Raw genomic sequence first — 22,557 nt, 5'->3', positions numbered from 1 at the left:
TGGTGTGCAATAGGTTTGGGGCTGTTTGAATTCACCTTCCAGTTGATACAGTCTCACAGCATAAAATACTCCTAATATGGCATTGAGGGAGATCACAAAATGGCTAATATGGAAAATGAAAAATGTTAAATGTTCAGAACAATGGATGCTTTTACTAACTGCAATCTAGAATATCCTAATGCACTCTGCACAATCACACTGATGTAGAATAATGCATTGAGCAATGACACAAAGTGGGGCCTTGACTTCAGTCTGAACCCTCAAATCACATTCAGGCTGAGACCTCTGTTTTCCTTCCAGTTTAAGCTGAACTCGAACAATTCCAGGGAGATGTGCCCTGCATCCTCCAGTGCTCTTTGCAGGAGTGACGGTTCACTATCTCCTTGCAAACATTGAAATCCCATCTGAACAAGGAGCTCTCCTTACAATGAACACAACCAGTGAGAAGGAATCATTAGTTGTCATAGAAACTGCAGCACATATAATCATTCCTTACAGTAATCTGACAGCTTAAATATGGTGCTTTTCACCTAACTCTACAATTCATTACTTGTATTTCTCTCCCAGACTGATTGGTTAAACTTTTCCATAACACAGTTCAGGTTCATGAAGCATTTCACAGCAGAGTTGGGTTGATGTTGTCAAACGTTTACCCATTACAGTAAGCAGGTTTAAACAGCTGCAGCTAGCAATACTGCCTGAGCCTCAGCTCCGAGATACACTTAGACCCACTCACAGTTCAGTCCCTTATCCAGTCTGATATAAAAAAACCCTCCTGCAAATACCATCAACCATCCTGTTGCATTTGCTGTCACTGGGTGGTGGTACATCTCTCTCTTACAAGACAGCTTCTACCTCTCAAGCTTCCAAGTCCCTCAAATACTTAATCTTTCTTGCTCACTAAGCATCTCTTACTCACTCTCTTCGAATCTTAACTTCTTCACCTTCTTCCCTAATTATTCTCTCATTTATTCTTCTTTAATCTATGACAGTGACGCTCTTGCAATCATTAACTTTCTGTCCCACTTACATTTACTGTCTGTCAGTGGTGTTCACCTAGGCCTGAATTTTCGTAAGGATTAAGAGCATCTAAAATGGCACCGGAGACCTGGGGTTGCATCTTTCGGTCGGCGAGCAGGGACAGGGCTTGGTGAATTCCTGCAGTGCATCTTGTAGATGGTACACACACTGCTGCCACTGTGCGTCGGTGGTGGAGGGAGTGAATGTTTGTGGATGTGGTGCCAATCAAGCGGGGCTGCTTTGTCCTGGATGGTGTTGAGCTTCTTGAGTGTTGTGAGAGCTGCACTCATCCAGGCAAGTGAAGAGTATTCCATCACACTCCTGACTTGTGCCTTGTAGATAGTGGACAGGCCAATTAAGGCCCGCCCAGCATGACGTCCACACAGAAGCGCTATGCGCTTCCTGTGCGGGCAGGTGGGGGGAATCCCAAAATCAAGAGTGCGCTCTTTCACGCATGCGCACGAAAGAGCGCACTCATCTCCCTGAGGCTAAGTGCTGCCTCAGGGGGATCGGCTCTTAATGCAAAAATCCTAAATATAGAAAAATAAAATTTCCCTGACATGTCCCCTCATGTGACAATGTCATATGAGTTGGGACATGTCCATAATTTTCACACCTTTATTAAAAAATTTTAAAACCTACGTGAAACCTCACCCCGCCCGTGGATGAGGTTTGATGCTTTTTCTAATTCGCTCTGGGGCTCCTGGTCTGCCCGTCAGCCTTAAGGGTGGACGGGCAGGTCCTTTAATTACTTAATTGCCACTGTCAATGGCCTCAATTGGCCATTGACAGGTCGGTGGGCACACAGCTGATTTCGCTGCGCCCCCGCCTTCCTGAAAATTTAAATGGGGCAGGATGATGTCGGAGTTCCCCCCGATGTCACCGCGCGTCATTTTACATGTCGGAGAACAGGCCCCGCCCCCACTCACCGACGGGTAAAATCCTGCCCTAAGAGTATGCAGGGAGAGAGGGAATAGGTGACGATCACCAGTCAAAAAGGTACAGGCAGGTAGTGCAGCAGTCCCCTCAGAACATCCCACTCTCCAGTGGGTATTCGGTTCTGAACACAGATGAGTTGATGGTTCACCTGGACAGTGCAGCCAGAGCCAAGTGCATGGCACCATGGTGGGGAGAGGGGGGTGACTCAGCTACACAGTGGAGTACAAGGAGGAGCAATAGTGATAGGTGATTCGATAATTAGGGGAATAGATGGGTGTTCCAGAGGCTGCAAACGTGAATCCAGAATGGGATGTTACCTCCATGGTACCAAGGTCAAGGATATCACTGAGTGGCTGCAGAGCAGCCTGAGTGGGGAAGGAAACAGCCATCAATTGTGGTCCACATTGGGTACAAACAGCAAATGCAGAAAGAGGGGTGTGGTCCTGCAGTCAAAATTTAGGGAGCTAGGTAGGAAATTAGCAAGCAGGACCTCAAAAATAGTCATCTCAATATTACTCCCAATACCACACACAACCGAGTAGAGGAATAGGAGGATACAGCAGATCAATGCACGGCTGGATAGCTGGTGCAGGAAGGGGGGCTCTGAGGAAGATGGAACCTGCACAGGCTGGACAGGTTGCACCTACACCACATGGACTGCAGCAGTTCAAGAAGGCAGTTCACCACCACCTTCTCAAGGGCATCTAGGGATGGGCAATAAATGCTGGCCCAGCCAGTGAAGCCCACATCCCGTGAACTAATTAAAAAAATAGAGCCGGGACTGAGTTCCTTGCAGGGCGTTTTGCTAGTGCTATTGGAGGTGGGTGGGATGAACTAATTTGGCAGCGGTGCAGGAACCAGTAGGTAATATCTAGGAGGAATACCAAGGTGCACAGAATCCTGGAAGAGGCAGATGGCACTAGAATAGTGAATAGGAAGTTAATAGGTGGGGACAGAGTAAGGGAGAAACTAATAGAGTCTAAATCAGGGTTACTCTGCATGTTTGTGAATGCACGGAGTGTGGTAAATAAAATTGGTGAGTTACAGATGCAGATTGCCATGTGGATTACAATGCTGTAGCTATAACAGTGACCTGGCTCAAAGAAGGGCAGGACTGAGTGTAAAATATTCCTGGATACAAGGCATTCAGGAAAGATAGGAAAGGAAGAAAGTGGGGAGGAGTGTCAGTATTGACTAAGGAGAACATTGCTGTGCTGGAGAGAGAGGATGTCCCAGAGGGGTCAAGGACAGAATTTATTTGGCTAGAGCTAAGGAAAAATAATGTGCAATTACATTGCTCGGCGCAGTCTATAGGCCACCGACGCATGGGAAGGATGTAGAGGAACAAATCTGCAAGGAAATTGCAGAGAGGTGCAAAACGTATAGAGTAGTTATAATGGGGGACTTTAATTACCCGAATATAGACTGGGATAGTGGTAGTGTAAAGGACAGGGAGGGACAAGAGTTCCTAGAATGTGTTCAGGAGAATTTTCTACAGCAGTATGTGTCCGGTCCAATGAGGAAGGAGGCACACTTGACATGGTTCTTGGGGATGAGATGGGCCAAGTGGATCAAGTGTCAGTGGGAGAACATTTGGTGGACAATGATCATTGTATGATAAGGTTTATGATGACTATGGAAAAGGACAATGAACAACCCAGAGTAAGAATAATTAACTGGTTGAAAGCCAAATTCAGTGGGGTAAGAATGGATCTGGGCCAAGTCAAAGGTTGGCAGGACAAACAGTAGCTGAACAATGGGCTACCTTCAAAGAAGAGATAGTTTGGGCACAGTCAGGGTATATTCTCTCAGAAGGGAAAAGTGGGGCAAACAAATCCAGGGTTCTCTGGATGACAAAAGTGGTAGAAATTAAGATAAAGAAGAAAAAGTGTGCTTATGACAGATTTCAGGTAGAAAATACAATTCAGAACCAGGTTGAATACAGGAGATTCAGAGGAGAAGTGAAGAAGCAAAGAGGGAGTATGAAAAGAAAATGGCAGGCAACATAAAATGGGAATCCCGAAGTCTTCTATAAGCACATAAATTGTAAAACGGTAGGGTCAATTAGGGACCAAAAAGGGGATTTACGCAGAGGGCACACCTTTACCAAGGAAGAAGATGCTATCCAGGCCATGGTGAAAGAGGAGGTAATGGTTTCAGGGATGAGGTACTTCAGTTATGAGGACAGATTGGAGAAGTTAGAATTGTTTTCCTTGGAGAAGAGAAAGCTGAGAGGAGATTAGATAAACGCATTCAAAATCATGAAAGGATCGAGAACATGAGGACACAGATTTAAAGTAATTTGCAAAAGAAGCAAAAGCAATATGAGAAAAAACTTCTTCACACAGCGAGCAGTCAAGGTCTGGAATGCAATGTCTGAGAGTGTGGTGGAGGCAGGTTCAATCGAAGTATTCAAAAGGGAATTAGACTTAACTGAAAAGGAAGAATGTGCAGGGTTTCAGGGAGAAGGCAGGAGAATGGCAGTAAGTAAATTGTTCATTCAGAGAGCTGATGCAGACATGATGGGTTGAATGGCCTTCTCTGTGCTATAATAATTCTGTGATTCTGTATGGGGGGTGAGGGGGCTGTGAGGGGCGAGAGGCTGTTTTTCGGTATTTTTAACGCCTGGATAGACCACCGAGGCAAGCCTTTCAGACGGCCCACCTCTGTACCAGACCCTGTCGCTGCCTCTGATTCCTGAATGCCACTAACACCTACCCATGGAACAAAAATTAGACCCTCCGAGGCATGTTCTCCTGAGTCGGGTTTATGGAATCGGGAATTTTCCTAACTCTGCGCTCCAAACCCAAGACTGGAAATTCAAGCCTTAGAGTTTTTTTCTGATCAGGAATATGGAACCATGAAATGGGAAAAGATCAGGGCTCATTCAGTTTACCTTTTACCATCCTGATAGTCACATGATGCAATGATAATGGAGTTATTGACCAATCACAGTGATCAATCTCTATCGATGAGTGTGCAACAGACCCAGACATGAGGTGAGGTAGATCCCCAATGGTGGAGAGATATGGGAACCAATGGTCCAGAGTAACCAGTTTCTCCTAAGCACAGTGCACCTATCACATGTCATGTCTCAAATTATTCAGATACTGTATCCCAAAATGTTATTTTCTATCTCTCTCTGGTTATCTATCTCACTTAATCACTTATTCACTCATTTGAATCACTCCAATCAGGTTTGTTGGCCCCTGCCACAGCACTTGCCGCTCTCACCAAAGCCACAAATTATATTCTTTGTGACTGGGACCATGATAAACTATTTCTATTCATCTTTCTCACCCTACCTACAACCTTCGACACAGTTGGCCACACCATCCTCCTTCAATACCTGTCCTCCATTTTCGAGGTGGATGGAACTGTCCTTTCTTGGTTCCAATATTATCTACCGAATCGTAACCAGAACATTCAAAACTTTGCTATTGTGTTTGACCTCAAGGTGAGCTTCAAACCAAATACCCTGCTCCATTCCCAAGACCGCTGACTTCCATCTCTCTAACGTAATCTGCATCTAACACTGCCTCAGCTCATCCACTGTAAAGGCCTCACCCATGCCTTTCTTATCTCTAGACTTGACTATCCTAATTTCCTCCTGGCTAGCCTTCCATCTTCTCGACTTTAGAAATTTGAGCTCATCCAAAACTCTGCTGCCGCTATCTTAACTTGCCGAAAGTTTAGTTCACCCTTCACCCTGTGCTCTCTGACCTAGGCTGGATCCCAGTCTGACAGTTTCAAAATCCCTCCATGGCCTCACCCCTCTCAATCTCTAATTTCCTCCACTCTGCAGTCCTCTGAAATATATGCACTCCTCCAATTCTGCACTCTACCATATCAATTTTAATTTTTTTTTATTCATTCCCAGGATGTGGGTGTCGCTGGCTGGGCCAGCATTTATTGCCCATTCCTAGTTGCCCTTGAGAAGCTGGTGATGAGCTGTCATCTGCCAGTCAGCCTAACATGTGTCGTTGAGAAAATGCTACAGTCCATTATTAAGGAAGAAATAGCAGGACATTTAGAAAAGTTTAACGCAATCAAAAAGAGTCAACATGGTTTTGTGAAAGGGAAATCATGTTTGACAAATTTGCTAGAGTTCTTCGAGGATATAACAAGCAGAGTTGATAAAGTGGAGCTGGTAGATGTAGCATATTTGGATTTCCAGAAGGCATTCGATATTGTGCCACATAAAAGGTTACTGCACAAGATAGGAGCTCATGGTTTTAGGGGTAATGTATTAGCATGGATTGAGGATTGGTTAACACACAGAAGACAGAGAGTTGGGATTAATGCATCTTTTTCAGGTTAGAAAGACGTAACTAGTGGAGTTCCACAAGGATCAGTCCTAAGGCCTCAATTATTTACTACCTATATTAATGACTTGGAGGAGGGGGCAGACTGTAATGTATTCAAATTTGCTGACGATATAAAAATAGGTGGGAGGGCATGTTGTGATGAGGACATAAGGAATCTGCAAGGGGACATAGACAGGTTGAATGAGTGGGCAGAAACTTGGCAGATGGAGTTTAATGTAGGAAAGTGTGAGGTCATGCACTTTGGTAGGAAGAATCAAAAGTCAGACTATTATTTAAATGGAGAGACCCCAAAAAAGTGCAGCACAGAGGGATCTGGGTGTTCTTGTTCATGATACACAAAAAGTTAGCATGCAGGTACAGCAAGTGATTCAGAAGGCAAATGGAATTTTGGCCTGTATTGCTAGGGGGCTGGAGTTTAAAAATAGGGAAGTCTTGTTACAACTGTATAGGGTGTTGGTGAGGCCGCACCTGGAATAATGTGTATTGTTTTGGTCCCCGTATTTAAGAAAGGATATATTGGCATTGGAGACAATTCAAAACAGTTTCACTAGGCTGATTCCTAGGGTGAAGGGGTTAATTTATCAAGAACAGCTAAACAGGTTAGATCTTTATTCATTAGAGTTTAGAAGAATGAGGGGTGATCTTATTAAAACATACAAGATTCTGAGGGGCCTTGACAGGGTAGATATTGAGATGTTTCCACTAGTGGGAGAATCTCGAACTAGGGGACATAGTTACAGAATAAGGGAACACTCATTTAAAACTGAGATGCAAAGGAATTTTTTCTCTCAGAGGGCAGTGAATGTCTGTAATTCTCTACCCCAGAGAGTTTGGAGGTTAGATCACTTAAAGTATTTAAAGAGGAGGTAGATAGATTTTTGAAATATTGGAGAGTTGAGGGTTATGAGGACCTGGCACAAAAGAGGAGTTGAGGCCTGGGGCAGATCAGCCAAGATCTTATTGAATGGTGGGGCAGGGTTGAGGAGCTGAATGGCCTACTCATGCTCATATTTCTTATGTTCTTGAACCGCTGCAGTCCAAGTGGTGTAGGTACACCCACAGTGCAGTTAGGGAGGGAGTCCAGCATTTTGACCCAGCAACAGTGAAGGAATGGTGATATATTCCAAGCCAGGAGGGTGATTGGCTTCGATGGGAACTTGCAGGTGGTGGTTTTCCCATCTATCTGCTGCCCTTGTCCTTCTAGATGGTAGTGGTCGTGGGTTTGGATGGTGCTAAGGAGCCTTGTTGAATTCCTGCAGTGCATCTTGTAGATGGTACACACTGCTGCTACTGTGCATCGGTGGTGGAGGGAGTAAATGTTTGTGGATGGGGTGCCAGTCAAATGGGCTGCTTTGTCTTGGACGGTGTCAAGCTTCTTGAGTGTTGTAGTAGGTGCACTCATTCAGGCAAGTGGGGAGTATTCCATCACACTCCTGACTTGTGCCTTGTAGATGGTGGACAGACTTTGGGGATTCAGGACGTGAGTTACTCGTCGTAGGATTCCCAGCCTCTGACCTGCTCTTGTAGCCACAGTATTTACATGGCTAGTCCAGTTCAGTTTCTGGTCAATGGTAGCCCCCAGGGTGTTGATAGTGGGGGATTCAGTGATGGTAATGCCATTGAATGTCAAGGGCAATGATTAGATTCTCTCTTGTTGGAGATGGTCATTGATGGGCACTTGTGTGGCGTGAATGTTACTTGCCACTTGTCACCCAAGCCTGGAAATTGTCCAGATCTTGCTGCATTTGGACATGGACTGCTTCAGTATCTGAGGAGTCGCAAATGGTGCAATTGTGCAATCATCAGCAAACATCCCCACTTCTGATCTTATGTTGGAAGGAAGGTCATTGATGATGATGGTTGGGCCGAGGACACTACCCTGAGGAACTCCAGCAGTGATGTGCTGGAGCTGAGATGACTGACCTCCAGTAACCACAACCACCTTGTTTTGTGCTAGGTATAGCTCCAACCAGTGGAGAGTTTTCTCTGATTCCCATTGACTCCAGTTTTGCTGGGGCTCCTTGATGCCATACTCAGTCAAATGCAGCCTTGATTTCAAGGACAGTCACCCTCACCTCAGGAGTTCAGCTCTTTAGTTTGAACTAGGGCTGTAATAAGGTCAGGAGCTGAGTGGCCCTGGCAGAACCCAAACTGGGTGTCACTGAGCAAGTTATTGCTAAGCAAGTGCCACTTGATAGCATTGATGATGACCTCTTCCATCACTCTGCCAGCTCAGCCACTCTTGGTGATGGGCATTGATGTCCCCTGCCCAGAGTACATTCTGCACCCTTGCCACCCTCACTGCTTCCTCCAAGTGGTGTTCAACATGGAGGAGCACTAAGTCATCAGCTGAGGGAGGGTGGTATATGATAATCAGCAGGAGGTTTCCTTGTCCATATTTGACCTGATGCCATGAGACATCAGGCTTTTAATTCCAGATATTTATTGAATTCAAATTCCACCATCTGCCGTGATAGGATTCGAACTCGAGTCCCCAGAGCATTACCCTGGGTCTGTGGATTATTAAAACAAAAAGCTAAAAGCTACTGCGGATGCTGGAAATCCAAAACAAAAACAGAATTACCTGGAAAAACTCAGCAGGTCTGGCAGCATCGGCGGAGAAGAAATCAGTTAACGTTTCGAGCCTTCATGGCCCTTCGGCAGAACTGAAGCATAGTTAGGAGAAGGGAGAAATATAAACTGGTTTAAGGTGGAGTGGGGGGGGGGGTGGAGAGGGGGGTGGAGAGAGACGTTGAGGGTGTGGTGATTGTGGAGATAAGCAGTGATAGGAGAAGATAATCAAAAGATGTCACAGACAAAAGGGTCAAAGAGGTGTTGAAGGTGGTGATATTTGTCTAAGAAAAGTGCTAATTAAGAATGGAAGACAGGATATTCAAAGTACAGCTCTAGTGGGGGTGGGGTGGAAAAGACTAAGAAGGTTTTAGTTTTAGATTTAAAAATAATGGAAATAGGTGGGGAAAGAAGAATCTATATAAATTATTGAAAAAAAAAAGGGGGGGGGGGAAACGGGGTGGGGATGGGGGGAGGGGGAGTTTAAGATCTAAAGTTGTTGAATTCAATATTCAGCCCGGAAGGCTGTAAAGTGCCTAGTCGGAAGATGAGGTGCTGTTCCTCCAGTTTGCGTTGAGCTTCACTGGAACAATGCAGCAGGCCAAGGACAGACATGTGGGCAAGAGAACAGGGTGGAGTGTTAAAATGGCAAGCGACAGGGAGGTTTGGGTCTTTTTTGCGGACAGACCGCAGGTGTTCCGCAAAACGGTCGCCCAGTTTGCGTTTGGTCTCTCCAATGTAGAGGAGACCGCATTGGGAGCAACGAATGCAGTAGACTAAGTTAGGGGAAATGCAAGTGAAATGCTGCTTCACTTGAAAGGAGTGTTTGGGCCCTTGGACGGTGAGGAGAGAGGAAGTGAAGGGGCAGGTGTTGCATCTTCTGCGTGGGCATGGGGAGGTGCCATAGGTGGGGGTTGAGGAGTAGGGGGTGATGGAGGAGTGGACCAGGGTGTCCCGGAGGGAACGATCCCTACGGAATGCCGTCAGAGGGGGTGAAGGGAAGATGTGTTTGGTGGTGGCATCATGCTGGAGTTGGCGGAAATGGCGGAGGATGATCCTTTGAATGCGGAGGCTGGTGGGGTGATAAGTGAGGACAAGGGGGACCCTATCATGTTTCTGGGAAGGAGGAGAAGGCGTGAGGGAGGATGCGCGGGATATGGGCCGGACACGGTTGAGGGCCCTGTCAACACTCCACCCTGTTCTCTTGCCCACATGTCCGTCCTTGGCCTGCTGCATTGTTCCAGTGAAGCCCAACGCAAACTGGAGGAACAGCACCTCATCTTCCAACTAGGCACTTTACAGCCTTCCGGGCTGAATATTGAATTCAACAACTTTAGATCTTAAACTCCCCCTCCCCCCATCCCCACCCCGTTTCTCCCCCCCCCCCCTTTTTTTTCAATAATTTATATAGATTCTTCTTTCCCCACCTATTTCCATTATTTTTAAATCTAAAACTAAAACCTTGTTAGTCTGTCCACCCCACCCCAACTAGAGCTGTACTTTGAATATCCTGTCTTCCATTCTTAATTAGCACTTTTCTTAGCCAAATATCACCACCTTCAACACCTCTTTGACCCTTTTGTCTGTGACATCTTTTGATTATCTGCTCCTATCACTGCTTATCTCCACAATCACCACACCCTCAACGTCTCTCTCCACCCCCCTCTCCACCCCCCCCGACCCACTCCACCTTAAACCAGTTTATATTTCTCCCTTCTCCTAACTATGCTTCAGTTCTGCCGAAGGGTCATGAAGGCTCGAAACGTTAACTGATTCCTTCTCCGCCAATGCTGCCAGACCTGCTGAGTTTTTCCAGGTAATTCTGTTTTTGTTTTTCTGTGGATTATTAGTTCAGAGACAATACCACTACACCATCACCTCTCCACAGCTGGCTGCACCTTCAGCTACCTAGACTCTAAACTCTGCAATTTCTTCCCTATATCTCTCCGCCTCTCTACCTCACTTTCCTTCTTCAAGACATTCCTTAAAACCTACGTCTTTGACCAAGCTTTTGGTCATCTGACCTACTATCTCCTGTGGCTCAGGATCAAAAATGTTTTTATTGACATTGCTCTGTTAAGCACGTTGGCTATGTTAAAGATGCTACATAAAAGAAAGCTTTTGTTGTTGTTGAAAGTGGGGTGTAACATAAAATGCTATAACTGAGAGTCTTCTTCTGAAAGTGGGATGTTACAGAGTGTTATAACTGAGACTGTCAGCAGTAGTTACATGTACCTGCATTTTTGGAGAGGAGACCTCCAGGTACTGGGGGAAGTCGTCTTCTCTTCCTCACTACATGGCCACTGGACAACATGTTTGCCTGGAGTCCTGGTGATGGTGAGGCTGGATGAGGCAGAGGTGGGGTCTGCAGATTCCCGCTCAAGCTTCCCTTTCTTTCAAACATCCTGAGGAATTTATGATAGAAACATGTGAATACCTGAGAACCTCCTCACTTTAACCTCCACCCTCCGGCTCTCTCCATTGCAATCTTTTTGCTCTCTCTTCAGTTTATCAATACTTCAGTTTGAGTTCTCCTCTGAATTGTCTCCCTGTTAATCTCAAGCTCCAGTTACCTGTCTCACTCACTCTTCTTGAATTCCAGATTCATCACACTGTCTGACTCTTTAACAAAATACTTTGGTTCTTTCAGGTATCAAGGACTTCAAGCTTCAACAACTCTTGGATACCAAAGCCCCTCCAGATCTTTCTTCCCCTTCACTTCACTCTCATTCCATCCCTCTTTCCAATCTCACCCTTTGCCTTGATTTCACTATCCCTTCTCTGACCCTGAATGATCTGTCCTTAGCAAAGGCCTCAGCTCATCCCCTTATGTCCCTACCTCAACAAATTTCAAGCTTAGCATGACAATGAGTTCTTCTTCTTTCACCTTTACCTTCCTGCCCACTTCTTTGGTTAGGAGTCCTCCCCTCGCTCAGCCAAACCTTTTACCAGTCTCGAGTTATCTCCCTCCATCTAGACCCTTCCCTCTAGATGTTTGTCCTCTCTAGATCTTTTTATTGGAAACTGCTGGCATGACATCAGCTGTCTCAAATTCTACTCTGTTCACTCACTCAAATCTGTCTCCCTCAGAACTTGCAGCACTCTAGCACTGAAGGCGGGATGTTACAGAGTGTTATAACTGAGACTGTCAGCAGTAGTTACATGTACCTGCATTTTTGGAGAGGAGACCTCGAGGTACTGGGGGAAGTCGTCTTCTCTTCCTCACTACATGGCCACTGGACAACATGTTTGCCTGGAGTCCTGGTGATGGTGAGGCTGGATGAGGCAGAGGTGGCAGATGAGGAGTCAGTTCTTTCAGGTCCAACCTCAACATTGTCATGAAGCCCGTTGACAAATGTGTTGCTGTTGTTGTCCAGCGAACTGACCTCTACCTAGCGGAGTCTGAATAACGATGTAGTGATGCCAATAATTCCTGCTCTCGTCATGAATTGGAAAATTGCACCAATTTTGCTTCCAGTTTTCACCCTTCCCTTGCCTGCGCCTGACTCTTCCTTTTCCTTCATCAAATTCTTCATCTCCATTATTGGGGATAAGCTATTGACCAATGTCCACAATATGCCCACTGAATCCCACAACTATCCTGTCTACACAGCTTCCTGCCCCGCTTCTGGTGTTCTCCAGTTTATCTGTACCTGTCGCATCTGTTCCAATGATGTAACCTTCATAACACTGCTTCAGATACGTCTGCCTTTTCCCCATCCACCATGATCGACAGGGTCCTCAACTCTGTCTGTCCCATTTCATGCATTCCTGAGGGAACTGACACTCATTGGGGTACAGTTCTCCCTCTCTATCCTTCTCTCCCTATACTCAACGTTTATTTAATTATATCAGAATTGTCAGATACACTATAGTATTTTAAAAATACTTTCATTTTTATTCATCCAGAAGACATAAATACATTAAACTATGCAGCACCAAACACACTTAGTCTGCATTTAACTGGACCATGGACACCCATAAATCAAACTCATTTGTAACGATTTTCTCTGTGATGGGAATAAATGAACACAATATTTTTCTAAAGTGAAGATTTGCTGCCTCACCAACACTGTGCAGTACCAAGAAGATTGTACAAGCCTAGGGTACCCAATACCTGGACTCGGTCACTGTGTAACTCCGACTCCGCCACGAACGTTTCCTATACGACCTAGGCCGTCTCTTCAACCACCAGCGAAAACAGGTCGCAACTTTCTCTAAAATTAGCATCACTTTCACAGAGAGAGAAAGAGTCAGGGAGAGAGAAAGGTGGAAATTGAGAAATGCAGATTGTGCAAGATAATGAGACACGGATGGATGGAGAGAGAGGGAACATTCAAGAGAATGAAAAGAAGAAGCACAAGAAAAGGAGAGTTAGAAACGATGCGAGAGAGACAAGGGGAGAGAGATGTCGAAAGACAGAGATGAGGATAGAGACACAGAGGGGGAAGAGAGAAAGAGATAGATGGGGGAGAGATACAAGCTCAGAGACGGATGGAGAGACGAAGAGGGTGAGAAAAATAGAGAGGAGGAGAGACGGATGATGGGAGCGAGAGGAGAGATCGTGGTTACATTTCTCCAGCAGGCTCCTGGTCTTTGCCTGTTGCCTTTGTGAGGTCAGCTTATAAAACCACAGCTTGCAAAATGTGTCAGTTCCCTCAGAGCTGGAGCCAAAATGTGCTGCTTTACAACAGCCTTTGAAACATATCCTCAAGCAGACTTGCTGTCAGTTCCATTAGTCCCATGGGCTGCTCAAGGCAACAAGTACAAATACTACACAGGAAACTGCAAGAGACATAGAGCCAGAAACTGACACCATCACACACACCATCATACCACCCACACAGACACCGTCACAGCACCAACACCATCACAGACAGCATCAGAGCACTGGAACAGCATCCTCTGCTCACACTTTCTCAACAGTTTCTCCAGCTCTCCCCACACTGACTTCCCCCACACTGACCCCTCCTCAACTTGACCCCTATATTACCAATTTGCTGTTATAGAGTTAGCTTCAGAAACTAAATGTCCCACAGTAATTCAGAATGAAACTGATTTTTAAATTCTCAAATAAAAACAGCAAGTGCTGGAAATACTCAGCAGGTCTGGCAGGAGAAATTAAATGACAAAGGTGTAATGGAATAAAAGGCAAAGGGAGTGGTATTGGATGTTGTAAAGAGACAAAACATTGGTCCAGAGTGAGTGTAAATGGCAGAATAATGATCAGCTCTGTCCAAAAGCTAGATGAAAGACAAGATTCGGACCAGCAGCTGGCAAAAAACAGTATCAAAAGGGATCAGAGGTCACGTCTGAAACTGTTGAACTCAATGTTACATCTGGAAGGCTGTAAAGTGCCTAATCGGAAGATGAGGTGCTGTTCCCCTAGTTTGTGATGGGCTTCACTGGAACATTGCAGCAGGCCAATGAAGGACATGCGGGCATGAGAGCAAGATGATGAATTGAAATGGTAAGGGACAGGGAGATCTGAGTCAAGCACGCGGACTGAGCGGAGGTGTCTGCAGAACAGTCACCCAGTCTGCATTTGGTCTCCCCAATGTAGAGGAGACCGCATTGGGAGCAGCAAATACAATAGACTAAATTAAAAGAAGTTCAGGTAAATCGCTGCTTCACCTGGGAGGAGTGTTTGGGGCCTTGGACAGTGAGGAAGGAGGAGGCAAAGGGGCAGGTGTTACACCTCCTGCACAAGCATGGGAAGGTGCCGTGGGAAGGGATGAGGTGTTGGCGGTGATAGAGGAGTGGACCAGGGAGTCACAGAGGGAAAGGGCCCTTCGGAATACTGACAGAGGTGGGGAGGGGAAGATGTGTTTGGTGGTGGCATCATGCTGGAGTTGGGGAAAATGGCGGAGGATGATCCTTTGAATGTGAAGCCTGGTTTCAAATTCTCACCCTTGTTTTCAAATCCCTCCATGTCCTCACTCCCTCCTTAACTCTGAAATCTCCTGCAACCCCACAACCCTCCAAGATATCTGCATTCCACCAATTCTGGCCTTTTGACCATCCCCTGATTTTAATCACTCCACCATTGGCAACTGTGCCTTCAGCTGCCTCTTCGCCTCTTACCTCTCTCTCCTCCTTCAATGCAATCCTTAAAACCTACTTCTTTGACTGAGCTATTTGTCATCTGTCCTAACATATCCTCTGTGGCTTGGTGTCAAGTTGTATCTGATAACAGTGCCATGAATCACCTTGAGATACTTTACTTCATTAGAAGTGCAATATAAATGCAAGTTGTTGTTGTTATTGGCAGACATGGTAGTCAAGAGATTTGAGACTAGTTAAAGGTGGTCAGTGTTAATCCCCCACAGTCTGGTATGCTGGTGGTTACATGTGGAAGTACTGGTTTTGTGTTAGTTATGTGTTACACAAGAACTTAAGAAATAGGAGCAGGAGTAGGCCATTCGGCCCCTCAAGTTTGCCCCACCATTCAATAAGATTATGGCTGATCTGCCCCAGGCCTCAACTCCTCTTTCGTGCCAATTCCTCATAGCCCTCAACTCTCCAATATTTCAAAAATCTACCTCCTCTTTAAATACTTTCAGTGATCTAGCCTCCACAACTCTCTGGGTTAGAGAATTCCAGACATTCACTACCCTCTGAGGTAAGAAATTCCTCTGCATCTCAGTTTTAAATGAGTGCCCCTTATTCTGTAACTATGTCCCCTAGTTCGAGATTCCCCACTGGTGGAAACATCTTCTCAACATCTACCCTGTCAAGCCACCCCAGAATCTTGTATGTTTCAATAAGATCACCCCTCATTCTTCTAAACTCTACTGAATAAAGGCCTAACCTGTTTAGCTGATCTTGATAAACCAGCCCCTTCATCCCAGGGATCAGCCTAGTGAATCTGGCCTCCAATGCTAGTATATCCTTTCTTAAATTGTTTGATTATATGTTGGTTATGTGTGGGTTATGTGTCAGTGTGCTGGTGGGTATGTGCTGAGATACTGGTTAAGTATTATTCAGAAATGGCGCTTAAAGTAAACACTTTCCTGTTATATTTCACTCTGTCTCTATCCTTTCATTTTCCCAGGCTCTCTCATGCCGTCTTTCACATTCATTATAGCGTTCCAACTTTCCATTTTTCACCTTCCATTGTCACTTTCTTCACTCATTCTCCATTCCTCTTTCATTCTTTCTTTTTTATTCTCTCATGCACACTCTCTACTCTCCGTTTTTTCAATCTCTTCCTCTCTTTCACACCTCCCTTTACACCGTATTCACTCTCTCTTTCCCCTCTCTCCTTCCTTCTCGCCACTCTTGCGGTGATACATACAACCCAGAGGAGAGATGAGAATTTGTTTATGCAGCAGGTTGTTGTGATCTGGAACGTGCTGCCTGAAAGGCTGGTGAAAGCAGATTCAATAGTAACTTTCAACAGAGAATTGGATAAATACTTGAAAAGAAAAGATTTTCTGGATTATGGTAAAAGAACAGGAGTGGGACAAATAGGATAGCTCTTTCAAAAGGTCAGCACAGGTACAATGTGGGCTGAATGGCCTCCTTCTCTGTTGTATAATTCTTTGAACCCTGTAGCGATATGCTGTTCATTGCCTTAAGCTTTGCAGTCAGTGGCTAACTGACACCGCAGCCCGAGTCACTGAGACTGCGACAAGGCGCTGATATAGCATATGATAACTGTGTCAGGGAGTCTTCTTTTGTTAAACCGGACTGACTGGGCCTAAAGCCCAAGAGTTTCTCCAGCAACAGAACAAAATAAACTTTATCAACATCATTTAATATTAAAAACCCATTGTCTGGAAGGCAGTCACAGGATCTGTACACTGCAGAAACTGGGTAGCTCGCATGACTATCATTACAGCTCCACAGAATGGACAGCACAGAAACAGGCTATTCAGTACATCTGCTCTAGGCCATTGTTGATGCTCCACACAAATCTTCTCCCACTCTAATTACTTCTTTCCATCCTGCCCCATCTCCCTCTATTTCCATTCTCCCCACATATCTCTCTATTCCCACCCTACTTCCATCTCCCTCTATTCCCACCTTCCCCCCATATCCTTCCATTCCATTCTCCCTTATATATACATTAAAAATCTCCCATCAAATGGACCAATGGTCTCTGGTTCAATCACTCCATGTGGCAGTGAGTTCCACACTCTCACCATGCCTCTAGGTAACAAACCTCTTCCTGAATGTCTCCTGTGATCTGTCAGTAACTGTCTTATAATTATGGTTCCTTGTTCTGAGCTCATCCATAAATGGAGTCAGTTTCCACTCTATCAAACCCTTTCCTAGTTTTAAAGATCTTTATCAGATCTCATCTCAGTATTCCTTTCTTCAAGGGACCTCAGCCTATTCAATCCTTCCTGATCGATTCATCCTCTCATTCTGGTAACATCTTTGGATTTCTCTTCTGTATTTTTTCCAGTGTTTCAACATCCTTTTGTGATGTCCCAAGTTAACAGTTTTATTTAGTTCTGTTCTGGCTGATTCCTTTCATTCCTTCTTTCAGTTCTACCTCTCTCGCTGGCTCCATATACCTTCCATTCCCTTCACACTCCCTATTACCCTTCTCTCTCTCTCATTACCTCTCCTCTTCCCTTTCTCTCTCACTCTCTCTCTTTCTGCCTTGCGCTTTGTTCTGATATTTATGAATATTATTCACTACTTCTGAGTTCAGAAGAGAGTTCAGAGAGTAAACAAAAAAAAGCAAAATCTCACTTGGCATTGACCTCAAGCCTGGCCTCTGGTGTCTTTCAGCAATGCTCTATTTTTGAAGCCTGAATGATAGGGCCGAAAAACTAAGTGATTGAACATAGCCTCAGCCTTACTGCTTCCATCTTTAACCATGGCAACAGTTTCTCCTATTCTGCGTCATTCCTGCTAACACAATATTCTTTCAATTAGTCTTTATTTTCTCCTCCTCCCTGTATGAGACCAAACTGACCTCACAGTAAAAGATATTGTTCCTTCCCACCCATACACCCCACACCCACCCCGCTCCACCCCCACAGTACCACCAAGATCAGAAGCTTCACACTGCTTCAACTGAATAACAATTTGTTTCCACCAAATTGTATTAGCTTAACTTGTAAAACCAAATAAGCATCGCCCTCAGTATAAGCTGGTCTGGGCACGGGAGGGGAGAGACGGTGATATGGGGATTTTTTAAATTCTTTCATGGGATATGGGCGTCACTGGCTGGGCCAGCATTTATTGCCCATCACTAATTGCCCCTGAGAAGGTGGTGGTGAGTCGCCTTCTTGAACTGATGCAGTCCATGTAGTGTAGGTACACCCACAGTGCTGTTAGGAGGGGAGTTCCAGGATTTTGACCCAGCGACAGTGAAGGAACGGCGATATATTTCCAAGTCAGGATGGTGAGTGACTTGGAGGGGAACTTCCAGGTGGTGGTGTTCCCATCTATCTGTTGTCCTTGTCCTTCTAGATGGTAGTGGTTGTGGGGTTGGAAGGTGCTGTCTAAGGAGCCTTGGTGAATTCCTGCAGTGCATCTTGTAGATGGTACACACACTGCTGCTACTGTGCGTCGGTGGTGGAGGGAGTGAATGTTTGTGGATGGGGTGTCGATCAATTGGACTGCTTTGTCCTAGATGGTGTAGAGCTTCTTGAGTGTTGTTGGAGCTGCACTCATCCAGGCAAGTGGAGAGTATTCCATCACACTCCTGATTCCTCTAAAGTAATTAATTAATAAATTAAATAAAATACGATAGACATGGCAGGGCGGGTGATGTGTTGCTGCTGCAGCATGGGGGACCTGCTGGATGCCAAGGTGATCCAGAGCGAACACATTTGTAGTAAGTGTTTGCAGCTCAAGGACCTTTGGATCAGAGTTAAGGAGCTGGAGTCTGAGCTGCAGACATTGAGCCACATCAGGGAGGGGGAAAGTTACCTGGACACTTTGCTCCAGGAGGCGGTCACACCCCTCAGATTAGGTCATTCAAATTTGGTCTGTGATCAGGGACAGGAGGGTGTGACTGCAGGTGAAGCAGGTTTGGGGGCCCAGGGGGTAGAGTTTGAGGAGCCTCGGCCTCTGCAATTATTCAACAGTTTTGAGGTTCTTGCAAGCTGTGTGGAAGACAGCAGGGACTGCAGGGAGCCATTCAAGTGGGGGGAGGAAATAGGAATGTAGTAGTGGTAGGGGACAGTATAATTAGGGGGATAGATACTGTTCTCTACAGCCGTGAGCATGAGTCCCGAAGGCTGTGTTGCCTGCCTGGTGCCAGGGTTAAGGACATCTCCTCAGGGCTGGAGAGGAACTTGGAGTGGGAGGGGAGGGATCCAGTTGTTGTCGTCCACATTGGTATCAGTGACATTGATAGGACTAGAAAGGAGGTTCTGCTGAAAGAATTCGGACAGTTAGGAGCTAAATTAAAAAGCAGAGCCTCCTAGGTAATAATCTCGGGATTACTACCTGAGCCACGGGCAAACTGGCATAGGGTAAATAAAGTCAAGGAATTAAATGCATGGCTCAGAGATTGGTGTGGGAGGAATGGGTTTCAGTTCATGGGGCACTGGCATCAGTACTGAGGTAGAAGGGAGCTGTTCCGCTGGGAGGGGCTTCACTTGAACCGTGCTGGGACCAGTGTCCCGGCGAATTGAATAACTAGGGCTGTAGAGAGGGCTTTAAACTAAATAGAGGGAGGGAGGGTTCTGGAGAAGGAATATGTAGGCTAACAAAACAAAAAGGACATGGCAGCATTTCAGGGCAGCTATTTAGGTAATGATAGCCAGAGTGTGACAGGAAGGGACAGAGTGTACAAACATAAAGAAAAACAGCAAATAGGGTCAAAGGGGGAAAAAGATGGTAAAAAGGCAAAATTAATGGCTCCTTGAGGGAGAGTCTAGGAACAGAGGGAATAATCTCAGAGTAAGGGGGCTAACCTCAGAGTAAGGGGTCGCCCACTTAAAACAGAGATGAGGAGAAATTTCTTCTCTCAGAGGGTAGTGAATCTGTGGAATTCTCTACCGTAGAGGGCTGTAGAGGCTGGGTCATTAAGTATATTCAAGGCTAAGATAGACAGATTTTTAATGAGAAAGGGAATCAAGGGTTATGGGGAAAAGGCAGGAAAGTGGAGTTGACGATTATTAGCTCAGCCATGATCTCATTGAATAGCAGAGCAGACTCAATGGGCCAAATGGCCTACTTCTGTTCCTACGTCTTATAGGCTTGCACCTTGTAGATTGTAGACAGGCTTTAGGGAGTCAGGAGGTGAGTTACTCACCGCAGGATTCCTAGTCTCTGACCTGTCTTGTAGCCACAGTATTCATATGGCTAGTTTCTGGTCAATGGTAACCCCCAGGATGTTGATAGTGGGGGATTCAGTGATGGTAATGCCATTGAATGTCAAGGGGCGATGGTTAGATTCTCTCTTGTTGGAGATGGTCATTGCCTGACACTTGTGTGGTGCGAATGTTATTTGCCACTTGTCAGCCTAAGACTGAATATTGTCCAGGTCTTGCTGCATTTGGACATGGACTGCTTCAGTATCTGAGGAGTTGCAAATGGTGCTGAACATTATGCAATCATCAGCGAACATCCCCACTTCTGACCTTATGATGGAAGGAAGGTCATTGATGAAGCAGCTGAAGATGGTTGGGCCGAGGAAACTACCCAGAGGGACTCCTGCAGTGATGTTCTGGAGCTGAGATGATTGACCCCCAACAGCCACAACCATCTTCCTTTGTGCTGGGTATGACTCCAACCAGCAGAGAGTTTTCCCCCTGATTCCCATTGACTTCAGTTTTGCTAGGCCTCCTTGATGCCACACTCGGTCAAATGCTGCCTTGATGTCAAGGGCAGTCACTCTCACCTCACCTCTGGAGTTCAGCTCTTTTGTCCATGTTTGAACCAAGACTGTAATGAGGTCAGGAGCTGAGTGGCCCTGGCAGAACCCAAACTGGGCATCAGTGAGCAGGTTATTGCTAAGCAAATGCCGCTTGATAGCACTGTTGATGACCCCTTCCATTACTTAACTGTTGATCGAGTGTAGACTGGTGGGGCGGTAATTGGCCAGGTTAGATTTGTCCTACTTTTTGTGTACAGGACGTACCTGGGCAATTTTCCACATAGCCAGGTAGATGCCTGTATTGTAGCTGTACTGGAACAGCTTGGCTAGGGACGTGGCAAGTTCTGGAGCACAAGTCTTCAGTACTATTGCCGGAATATTGTCAGGGCCCATAGCCTTTGCAGTATCCAGTGCCTTCAATCGTTTCTTGATATCAGATGGAGTGAATCAAATTGGCTGAAGACTGACATCTGTGATGCTGGGGACCTCCAGAGGAGACCAAGATGGGTCATCCTCAGCACTTCTGGCTGAAGATTGTAGCAAATGCTTCAGCCTTATCTTTTGCACTGATGTGCTGGGCTCCAGTATAAGATGCCAGATAAGCAGTCTGACAATTTAGAGACAGTTGAGGATGGAGAGAAGCAGTGGTAACGTAGAGCAGGATGTTGTTAGTGTACATGTGAAAACTAACACTCTGGTTTTGGATGCTGGTGCCAAGGTGCAGCATGTAGATGAGACATGGGGAGGGGGAGGGAGCAAGGATAAATGGGAATGAGAAGAGGAGCCATTACAAGTGATTCTCTGGCTATGATTAGGTCGATAGGAATGGAATCAGGTGGGCACAGTCCCACCCAGCTGGATGACAGTGGAGAGGTGTTGGAGGAGGATGGTGTGGTTAATCGTGTCAAAGGCTGCAAGACAGGTCGAGAAGGAAAAGTTTACTTTTGTCACAGTCACACAGGATTTCATTTGTGACTTTGATAAGCGCTCTTTCAGTACCATGGTAGGGCTGGAAACCTGATTGGTGGGATTCAAACATGGAGTTCCGTGCAAGATGGAAACTGTTTTCAGAAGCAACAAGTTGTTCAATGACTTTGGAGAGGAAAGGGAGGTTGGAGATGGAGAGTAGTTTGCAAGGACAGTGGAGACAAGGGCTTGTTTTCTCAGGAAAGGGGTGATAATAGCAGACTTCAAGGGGGTAAGGACAAAACCCTGAAGAGAGAGAGCTGTTAACAATATCAGTTAGCATAGGAGCTTGGAAAGAAAACTCAGTAGTCAGCAGCCTAGTGGAAATAGTGTCTAGACAGCAAGAAGAGAAAATCCACAACTTCTACCATCTAGAAGGACAAGGGCATCAGATAGATGGGAACACCACTACCCGGAAGTTTATCTCCAAGTCACTCACCATTCTGACTTGGAAATATATCGCCGTTCCTTCACTATCGCTGGGTCAAAATCCTGGAACTCCCTCCCTAACAGCACTGTGAGTGTACCTACACCACATGGACTGCAGCGGTTCAAGAAGGCAGCTCACCACCAACTTCTCAAAGGCAAATAGGGATGGGCAACAAATTCTGGCCATACCAATACAACCCATTTCTCAGGAGTGATTTTTTAAAAACACAGGGAATGTGTTGTGTTGTGCACAAGGCACAAACAGCCACATCAACCCTCTCATTATTTCGAAGAAGGCCTGGTAGGTTCTTTCCTCTGGGCAATATTTATCCCTCAACCACATTCCTAAAACAGTATATCTGGTCATTTTCCTGTTACTTTTTGTGGGAGCTTGCTGTGCCCAAATTGGTTGCTACATTTCCTACATTACAACATTGCAACTGTGGCCACATTTCAAATGTACTTCATTCGCTATGAAGTACTTAGGACATCCTAAGGTCATGAAAGGCATGA

General features: G+C 45.6%; 1 protein-coding gene across 1 annotated transcript in view; it reads right to left on the bottom strand.

The window, feature by feature from the left end:
- Positions 1 to 22,557, bottom strand: part of LOC144699546 (ankyrin repeat and fibronectin type-III domain-containing protein 1-like) — a gene marked incomplete at its 3' end in the record, with an annotated part of 134,721 nt that overhangs the window by 105,341 nt on the left and 6,823 nt on the right. Inside the window, exon 3 of the mRNA XM_078570592.1 lies at positions 11,094 to 11,263. Coding sequence (XP_078426718.1) covers positions 11,094 to 11,263 — 170 coding nt within the window. The remainder of the gene's footprint in view (positions 1 to 11,093; positions 11,264 to 22,557) is intronic.

Source organism: Cetorhinus maximus, chromosome 24 (genome assembly GCF_964194155.1).
Source record: "Cetorhinus maximus chromosome 24, sCetMax3.hap1.1, whole genome shotgun sequence".
Lineage (NCBI taxonomy): Eukaryota > Metazoa > Chordata > Chondrichthyes > Lamniformes > Cetorhinidae > Cetorhinus > Cetorhinus maximus.
Note: the sequence above shows the minus strand (reverse complement) of the source record. Positions and strands in the feature narration are given on the sequence as shown.